This window comes from Sinocyclocheilus grahami, unplaced genomic scaffold, assembly GCF_001515645.1.
Source record: "Sinocyclocheilus grahami isolate Dianchi unplaced genomic scaffold, SAMN03320097.WGS_v1.1 scaffold143.1, whole genome shotgun sequence".
NCBI classification, from domain to species: Eukaryota; Metazoa; Chordata; class Actinopteri; order Cypriniformes; family Cyprinidae; genus Sinocyclocheilus; species Sinocyclocheilus grahami.
Window position 1 is genome coordinate 525,178 of NW_015505322.1, and position 10,573 is coordinate 535,750.

General features: G+C 38.8%; 1 protein-coding gene across 1 annotated transcript in view; it reads right to left on the bottom strand.

The window, feature by feature from the left end:
- Positions 1–590: 590 nt before the first annotated feature.
- The window catches only part of LOC107591571 (RNA-binding protein 47-like), a 25,075-nt gene continuing 15,092 nt past the window's right edge, over positions 591–10,573 (bottom strand). The window contains exons 3-8 of the mRNA XM_016280765.1: positions 7,014–7,737; positions 5,740–6,208; positions 3,539–3,742; positions 2,315–2,505; positions 865–1,006; positions 591–625 (exon numbers count right to left, since the gene is read on the bottom strand). Coding sequence (XP_016136251.1) covers positions 591–625; positions 865–1,006; positions 2,315–2,505; positions 3,539–3,742; positions 5,740–6,208; positions 7,014–7,706 — 1,734 coding nt within the window. The 5' untranslated portion in view covers positions 7,707–7,737. The remainder of the gene's footprint in view (positions 626–864; positions 1,007–2,314; positions 2,506–3,538; positions 3,743–5,739; positions 6,209–7,013; positions 7,738–10,573) is intronic.

The window sequence follows — 10,573 nt, forward strand, 5'->3', positions numbered from 1 at the left end:
CGCAGTCCTACAGAAGGCATAGTGGTGGCATACAGCAGTCTTCAGGAGGACACTGATATGACATACAGCAGTCATTGAAAAGACAATGAGGATATTAACAGGTTCTCTGAGCTCCCTGGTTTCAGTTTGGTCCAGTTCATTTCAGTTCTAGGAGTATCAAAATACCCCTAAAAAGTCAAAAGTGCCTGCTCACACAGCATATACATACACAAGAACTTCTAACACCCTAAAATGTTTAAGTGCACCTCAGAACAGTCATCACTGCTAACACATACCATACTACAGTAGCACAACTTGGGAGTGTGATCTACAAAAATGCAGAACTACAAAAAACTAAAACAAAACTCTATGGACTGTCTGCTGTCTCTACACACATCTATAGGAGGAGTTCGGAGGGGGGATTGAGAGTATTGTGCCATTAACCTGATTTTATTCTGCAACTCAAGGTCTGCGAGTCAAGACCGTTAATAAACAACATGAGCATAATTGGTTCAATGGTAAATGGGACAGTACTTCAGGTGTAATTTGTATTAATGGCACAAAAGCGGATAAGATGGAACCTGTGTTCCCCTAATGAGGCACATAAGACTTCACAGGACTGGATGCTGGGAATAGCAGTAGTGGTCTGAAAAAAATAAGGGTTGGTCATCAACTAACACAACCCGTAAAAGTAAGCAGAACTAAGTCATCATAAATAATGCTGCATCTTCAACCCAGCTACTTTTTTGTCAGTCCGGTTAGTGCATTTAAAACACATTAAAGGGATAGTTTACACAAAAATGAACATTCTAAAAGTCACTGAAAATCATTCCAAATCTGTACGACTTTCTTTCTTCTGCAGATATTTAGAAGAATGTTGGTAACCTAAACATTTTGGCGCTGCCAGCATGGCCGTGTTGGCGTGGGTAGCGATAGGCATGTAGCCGGCTCCATACAGACTGGCAGCTGCAGCCGGGAGCCTCTGGACATTGTGAGCCATAGCATAGACGGGGGTTATAGGACGACCCTGTGAGGTAAAGAGAGAGATTGATACACCGTATTCTAACTAGACATGATAAAGCAATAAGCAATAAAGAGTTTTTGACAACGACCATGATGGTGGGTCGCTTTGTTTCTATTTCTGCAGTGTCATTCAGGGTAGCGCCATCTAGAATTCAGGGTAGCGCTGTCTAGAGTGAAATCGCATTGGTCCAAAACAGAAGATGTGAATGGAGGGTTTTTCATTCCCTGTTCACAGATGAAATAAAACCTGCTGCAATTTCCCCCCATAGCAAAATTAGCATATTAAAGGGTAAGTTTGCTGATTTTTAACGTCGGAAAATGTCGGTAGTACTACAAGTAAATGAACGCCATTATTTGTCAGCAAAAGTTCACCACTGATGCATTTGACGTAGACTTTTGATAGCTCCAGGGCTTCTGTGTAAAGTACAGATTTGTATCCACGCTCATGGATAATCTGATCGAGCCCAGTGCATTATGGGTCCTTCCTTTATTCACCATATCGCTTTTTCTGTTTTCTCTAGTCCTGTTTTTTTCTTACTCATAATGACTGTATGAACACAAGATCCATACAGATTTCCATCCAGTTGTGAAGGCGATATTCAATATATGACAATAGGATTTTGACTAGATGTTGTGTATTTTTGGTAAGTATTGGTATTATTTTTCGAATAATATTTTAACGTGGTGAATTCTTTAATTATGGGCTGTGGTAACATATTATGCTTGTCAGGATTTGTATTTTAAGAATTGGCCGCCTTTCAAATCATGAGTTGGAATTTGAACTGAACAGAAAGTTTAATTGGAATTTGAACTGGAATTACAGGAAGTGGAATTTACTGAATTACAATTCAAAGAAATGAAATGGCACACAGATATATTTGTGTCTTTCTGCAAGGCCTATAAAACCTCCAAAATTAAAAACTATTTGAACTTTTAGACAAGGCTTTTCAAAGTTTGTCTTGACGACAAACTTCCTTTTCTAGTTACATTTATTGCAGTTACGTGAATTTGTAAACATTTCAGTTCTTTTAATTCTACTTCCTTTAATTCAAATATTCGCAACTTAAATTCAGATCTCATGATAGCAGTATTAGATGGATTTTGAAGTGTAAGAAAACACTAACGCTCCAGGCATAATCATGCTCTACATAGCTGTACAATAATCCAAAATGTTTTCATTGGCTATTAATGTGTCATACAGCGCAGCATTTTCGCTTTCAGTGTGAATACGCAAATAAGCTCATGGTGTTAGAATTATCTGAGTGTTATAATAACTGTAAATTGTCCCATCTGCTCAGGTGTAGGTGAGTACCTGGTAAGGCGGTGGTGTGGAGACAGCAGGTATGCCCGCCGCAGTGGCCGAGGCAGCTGTGGGGTCATGCTGGAGGGCCATAGGGTTTATCAGGTGCTCCACTGGGTGCATCTTCCCTTCGTCCATTAACTTAGTTGCAGGGGCAGCAGAAAACACAGCAGGGTACTGAGCACCGAGTGCTGGAAGAGCCACTACACATATATACATACAATCAGAACAATATGGTGAACATTACATACAAAACATGAACATTATGTAAACTGTGTACTATATGTGAGGTAACATAACATTTTCAATATGAAATGAGGCAGTATAGAAATGCAGGTAAGTGAAAGATAAGTCAGAAAGTGCAAGAATGGAAAGACTGAGACCTACAAAACCTGTCCTCTTTTACAAGTGTATGACTCAGCTTAAGATTAACGACAAAAAACACACCCACACGCAGCCACGTACGCATTGGCTTTCACACACACATACATTGTTTCCATGTACAAAAACTCTTTTCATTCCCCACATTAATTTAGACTTAGGATCAGTAGATTTAAGTGACGTCAGAATACTCCAGTCAGGAGTTTTGCAGATCTCAGATCAGAACTGTGCAAGATCAGTTAGTTTCGACACAGAGCAGCCGATTAGTAAGAAAAGAAAGTCATTAAGAACCTTGAACTCAATTCCCAAACAAACTCTCGCAAAGCATTGTTATTTGTGGTTTAGTTCCTCTGTTATGTTAATATCCTTAATAACAGTCTATTCAGATGACTGTACATATGTAATATTTAATCTGGAGGTATATACAAATTTGAGAGCTTTTTGAGAATTGCTTGAACATTGTATGTATAATTCAAAGAAGGCATTTAAGCAATAAAATCGAAATCAAAAGCCTGCTTACTGGAGTAAGCCGTGACAGCGATGACAGCTGTCATAAAGAAAGCAAGTTACTGTTCCACTCCAGGCCAGTAGGGGCAGTGGAATCTAACAAATTTATCTTTATATTTTCTTGAGTAACCCCAGTTTACTTGACTGCAATTTTTAAATGTTAAATGTAACACTAACTGGTGGATACATTTCAGTACTAAATAACATTAGTAAATTATCCAGAAACTTCCATTTCAGAATGAACTTTTAGATTCTGTTTCTAGATCATTTTAGATTCTGCCTCTACTGGATGGAGTGGAGCACAGCTGAGCTTAATTCTGTATGTATGTGATTTAATTTCACACTGACTTGTGCCAGGCTTGATGCCCACTGGGTTCACAGCTGCCAGCTCTAGATTGGGCATGATCTCGTAAGGTCTGTCCAGCAATTTGCCCTTTCCTTCATGGTAGCGGCTGTAAATGCCTCGGCCAGCTGAATAGCCACCAAGGTATGAGCCGCGGGGCCCTGGGCCCCTATTACCGGCCCCAGCACGGCCACGGCCTCTTACAGTACCTGCTTGAGATACAAATGAAAGGAGGTGCTGTTCAGGTACAGAACCACAAGGAGGTACATACCTGTGTATAAGTACTGGTAACCCCATTGTTTGAGGTTGAGCAGACATTTGAAATAAAGTAATTAGCTTTCTCTGTCAGCTTTCTATTCAGGTTGCATATATCGAGAAATGGGTGTGGCACTATCACTCTTCAGCATTCTAATTCAAACTGCTGTCAGTGTGAACGCCTCTTGAGATATTTGTAATTACCCACCATTCTTTGAGATGGGAGTGGTGGTGGTGTTTGAGCAAAGTTGAAATTAAAAGTAAAGATAAAGTTTTGTTTTAATCAAACCAAGGATGACAAAACACATCTCAGATTGAGTATGCAATCACAGTTCTTTGTTCAATTTGAAACTCAACCCAAAACCACAAGCATTTGTAATTGATGATTATGGGTTAGGAAATGTAATAATACCAGATTCCCATCATTAGTTTCAGTATCATACATTTTGGGGATCTCAGCTCTTCAGCCAAAAACAATCTCAAAATGCATGCCATCTAGTGGCCATGCTAAAGATGTGATTAGCAACAAAGAGGGCAGAGCTTCTTGTTTTGGGAAGTATCTTATAAAGCAGTTGTTCTCAACTGGTTTCATTTCTGGATTTTACATTCGATTTAAAGTAGCCGACACAGTACCGAAGCTGTTTATTGTAGAAAAGTACGAATTTTTCCTTAAGATCAAAAATCATTAATGTTAACATGAGCTAATTAGCAAAATTATGACAAGGCTGAATAGGACAATTGATTAGGTTTCTAAATGTTTCTTGAAATTCAATGGAAGGCAACCTCTTGGAAGCCAAGAATTCACAGCTTAAAAGACATTTTTGTCCAACCAAACCATTTTTATCTTCATTATATTATACTCCATTGAGACAAATCATAATTGATGAAAGTACAATTTTTCACTTTTATTGTGTTTTTAAAAAAAAGTGTCTTTGTAGCTCAGAAAGAGGATAAAAATATGTATGATTTTCTGAGAAACATAAACGTAGTAAATGTAATCAGTCACAAATTGTCCAAAAATACTTAATATGTACAGTCAAAAATGAAACAAAGAAAATTATCACATGAATACTACAAGATTATTGTATTACAGTATTACAAGACAATCTTGGTTTTTCTACTTCAAATCTGACTGAAAATTGAAAATGGAATTTTCTACACTAATTTTCAGTGTAATTGGTAATGATGTACAATTATTCAAGTACCCTACACCCCTGAATGCAGTCTGGGTCATATTTGTTTGTTTTTATGGACATGGCTTTTCATGACTTTTAGCGATTTTTCACTTTTATTGTGTTTTTAAAAAAAAAGTGTCTTTGTAGCTCAGTAAGAGGATAAAAATATGTATGATTTTCTGAGAAACATAAACGTAGTAAATGTAATCAGTCACAAATTGTCCAAAAATACTTAATATGTACAGTCAAAAATGAAACAAAGAAAATTATCACATGAATACTACAAGATTATTGTATTACAGTATTACAAGACAATCTTGGTTTTTCTACTTCAAATCTGACTGAAAATTGAAAATGGAATTTTCTACACTAATTTTCAGTGTAATTGGTAATGATGTACAATTATTCAAGTACCCTACACCCCTGAATGCAGTCTGGGTCATATTTGTTTGTTTTTATGGACATGGCTTTTCATGACTTTTAGCATAGTTTTTTCCCACCAGTTGAGAAACACTGTTTTAAAGGATGTGCCCATATGAAAGCTCTGGGTTAAAGGGGACAGTTTTAACATTAATTGGTTTGTACAGATCAAGTCTCATTACGTGTGTGAATATGGACTGCAATGCAAGAGAGAGTTGGAAAACAGTCTAGTTTCCCAATTATATTTAACAGCATGATACTCAAGTACATATAGACTTTTTTCTAATCAAGAATCACATTTCCCCCACTGTTCAATCTGATTTGAGAAAGTAAAGAGAAAAATAAAGGTTTCCAACCTTTGATGAAGTACTCTCGGTTGGGTCCAATGAGTGTGTTGTAGGGATAGCCGTAATAGGTGAGTGTATATGGGTCACACTGATACACGTAACTTTGTTGGGTGTTGTCGGTAGTGGTCGGAGCCGCTGTTGCCTTCGATGCTTTCTGATAGCGGGTGTACTGCTCCTTATCCACAGGCTTGGCCAGGGTCACTTCAATACGGGAACCTTCGATCTCTGTGCCGTTCAGGTTGTCCATTGCAACCACAGCATCTTCTCGACTGGCGAAGTGAACAAAGGCGTAGTCTCGGATTTTTTTGACACGTTCCACGCAGCCAGGGTTGAACTGGCCGAAGGTTTGGCGTAGAATATCCTCACTGGTCTCTATCATCAGGTTCCGCACGTACAGAATCTTCACTGTTTCCATGACGTCCTCGTCAACGTCAATCTCAGGTTCTGCCCAGTCAACTGCAATCTGGTGACCCCAGAGCTATATACACATACACAGAGAAACAGATATGCACACAACAGGTTTAAAGTAAGGGAGATGTATTCACTAAATGTCACGGATAAAGGAATAGTTCACCTAAAAATAAAAATTCTTGTTATTTATTTACCCTCATGTCATTCCAAACACCTCCTATGCTGCTATTATGCTGCACACTTCATTATTATATGTAAAGCTTCAAAAAGCGCAGATGAATATGATAAAAGCACAATATAATCAGTCCATATGACTTATGAGCTATATTACAAGTCTTCTGAAGCCATTCAGTAGATTTGTGCGATGAACTGAGTGAAACCGAAGCTACTAATAAAATCTTCCCAAAGCAGTGAGTCTTTGAACTAGGAATTAGATCATTCACATTTGTTATTTAATATGTCAGTCTGACTTGCAACAAACCGTTCTTTGAAAATAATCATCTTGAAATAATTATTTGTTCTTGAATCTGACTCATTTGACTCAATGGTCCGTTAGTTATCAGCTAACTAGGTGAAAAAAATACTAGAGAAAAATGTCAATTTCAGTCTGTTCCTTTATCGTCTGACTTCAGAAGATGTGGAATATAGCACATGAGTCTTATGGAATACTTTTATTATGCTTTTATAGTGTTTTTGTTCCTAATTATAGTGTTTTTAACATAGTAAGCATGGTCTAACACTTTTGTTGTATGGAAAATAGCTGAATAGTGTGAATAGTCTTCAAAAAATTCTCCTTTTCTAAGTATATAATGACAGAATTTTTTAATTTTGAATGAACAGTTCCTTTGATTCCAGTGGAAAATGGTGTTAACCTGAATTCGTCCTGGCATGAGCTTTCTTCTGGCCATAGCAGCAGCACGGTGAGACTCGTACTCTACAAAGGCAAAGCCACGATTCTTCATCTTATCCGCAGCACTCGCATACACAATCACATCCAGCACCCCCTCCGTCACCTTGGAAACTTCCTCCAGGATCTCCTCACGCTTCTTGGTTTTTGGGATTCCGCCAATGAAGAGGCGGCAGTTATCTACACTAGAGCACACACCTAACAACCTTCCTGGACGAATTTCGAAGTTATTGAGTTCACGAACTGCTCGCTTAGCTTCATGCTTCTGCGTGAACATGACGAATGCGTAACCGCGGTTCTTCCCGTCAAAATCCATCATTAGGCGCATCTCATAGATCCGTCCAACAGTCTCAAATACTGGCACCAGCTCGTCCTCGTAGACATCACGTGGGATCTTACCCACAAAGATTTCACAGCCACGTGGAGGGGAGGGGCCTTGCCAGCCTGGTGGCGGGCCGTATTTGCGCTGTCCATTTTCTTGCACCATACCATAACCTGACTGCTCCATCAAGGCCATAAGTGCAGCTTCATTGGGGGCCCCAGCCACTCCCTCAGGGATGGCGTCGTGATGCTGCGGATGCCCAGAGGAGGCCTTAGAAGAGGAGGAAGGGCTTGGGTTACTCATAGCAACGGCAGAGGCGGAGTCTTCTGCTGTCATTCTGAGATAAGCATCCAATCAGGATTGGAGTCTAAAAAGAGACAAAAAATGTCATCTGGTCAGTATGTGTAAATGACTTGTATTGAAAACAAACTATGAACATCGCCACATAATTAACTAATACATTTATCTCCATAATTCAATTTTTAAATTTTTTTTTTTTTTCTGTATTGAAACTGGAATCCCAGTGCCTGATTTTAATTAGGGATGTAGCAATATTAAATTTAGATGATAGCAAAGATTATCTAAATGTAAAAATGGACAAAATAAGCATGTACAATGTAATATCCAATATCTCTGATATATATATATATATATACACACACTTATCAAATATAATAAATTGTAAGTCCTTTTTTCTCTGTATAACACACACACAGACAAAATATAAATCCTCTTCTACACCTAATGCTGCCTAATAAACCTCACTAAGCCGCATCTACATTCTTTAGCATGGAAAAAATCTCCAAAATGCCTAAATCCTACAGTCTAGAATTTTCCATAAGCAGAACACAGATGCACTGAAAGTAAACGACAAAATCTTTGACAAGGAAATCGTGTTTGACATAAAGACATTACGTTTTTGTAGGGAATTAGTGTGTTTACTGAATAGTGAACATTATATAGTATACTGTATATATTCATTCACACTGTTTTGCTGTTAGTTGGCTCTAGTCAGTAATTTAGCAGTTAGCCGGACCTTGCTGCCCGCTTAGAGGGTAAGGTAGTTAGGTTGTGTAGCAATGAAACCATGGCTGACCCACACACAGCTTATCCTGGAGCACACAACTAAGTTCACACAACTCACACAGACACAAAACGCATGCAAACACAAATAATACAGGACATACAGTAACAACAAAGGCATAAAGGTTACAAATTAGTATTTTACTCCAGGAATAAAGTTCAAACAAATGAACAACTACATGCACCGTGCTTAAGTTGGTACCTGGTGTTTTCATGATGAGTTCTAAGAGGCTTGCTGAAGGAGCATGTGACTGTGACTGTGAGGTTGGAATAACAGGCAACTCAGCAGTACTAAACCAGAGCTCTGGCACACACACATCCACAAACACTTCCTCATTCACACGCTTACACACACACACATATACTGAAAATCAGTACATGTGTGGCTCAAGGCCAAGCTGAAACAGGAAGAAAAGCAAACTGACTAATCAAAAGCCATGAGGACCAGGTCAAACAACTAATAAACATTATTTTAAAAAAATACATCTGTAGAGATGTATGTTTCTATGATCACTCATTTGAAAGTTTAAAAAGGGGGACGGTGGCAACAACAGCCAACTCAGCCTGAAATTAAAGGGTTAATTTGATAAAACTTAAATTATAATAATAGTAAAAAAAAAAAAAGCATATTCTGGAGGACAACTTACTTCCTAAACGAACTGCTGGTTGTCAGTTCATTAAATTGGGGATAGACTCTTGGTGGAAGTGGGGTCAGTGGAAGAGTGCGGATGACAATAAAAGACGATTCAGCAGAATTGGGGAGGAAGGAGCGGTCGAGAGAGAGAAAGAGAAGAAATGATGGATCTCTGCCAGAAACTAATCGAGTAAAGAGAGAAAGAGGGCAAGGCGAAAAATGTGATTCAGCAAGTAGCAAGTAGCAGTAGTAGGCTATAAGTGGCGATATAAGCCGAGCTGTCAATTTCATGCAATTAATTGTAGCACGATAAAAAAAAAGAAGAAGAACGTAAAAATGATGTCCCCTGGCTCGTGCGTAAAGAGCACGAAACATGAGACGCAGTGATGCTGAATGAAAAAAAACCGCAGTATCTCAAGACGCGTTTTTAAAAGTTTAACTTATTTAACTTGTTCTGAAAATACGCCGTTCTTGCGCGAGATGCGAGCGCAGCTGTCTGACGCACGGAGACGACTGTGTGCCTCTCCGGCCACTCCAACCGAAGCATCCATTTACGCTCAAACTTCTGTAATGTACAGAACGCAGGGGTTCAGATTATTACCTGTTTTGAAAACGCAGAGCTCATGCATCAGCTGCATCAAAACGCACGGCTGTGGACTGCAGTGACAGGTTTTTCATTTGATATGGCGCAAGTTGTCGTGCTTTTCACCTAGCAAATACTTCTCAGCGTAGTTTTTTTTTAATCAGTTTCTGTGTACGTTAAAGTTATTAGCTTTTGTTGTGACAGCTTCCCGGTTAGGGTTGTTAATTAATTAATCGCCGTATTATGTAATTGATTCAGTTAAAATATTGATTGAACGTTTTAATATTAAAGGGGTCCTATTATGCTCTTTTACAAAGTCTTGATTAGCTGCATCAAAACGCACGGCTGTGGACTGCAGTGACAGGTTTTTCATTTGATATGGCGCAAGTTGTCGTGCTTTTCACCTAGCAAATACTTCTCAGCGTAGTTTTTTTTTTATCAGTTTCTGTGTACGTTAAAGTTATTAGCTTTTGTTGTGACAGCTTCCCGGTTAGGGTTGTTAATTAATTCATCGCCGTATTATGTAATTGATTCAGTTAAAATATTGATTGAACGTTTTAATATTAAAGGGGTCCTATTATGCTCTTTTACAAAGTCTTTATTTTGTTTTGGGGGTGTACTAGAACAGGCTCTCATACTAGGTTGTTCGAAAAACACATTATTTTTCACATATTTTACATTCTTACAACACCTCTCTCCCCAGTCTGGCATGAACGGCTCGAATAGTTCCTGTATCAAATGAAGGCCCGCCTTCTGAAATACGAAATGTGCTGTGATTGGTTAGCTGCGCCAGTGTGTGCTGTGATTGGTTAGCTGCGCCAGTGTGTGCTGTGATTGGTTAGCTGCGCCAGTGTGTGCTGTGATTGGTTAGCTGCGCCAGTGTGTGCTGTGATTGGTTAGCTG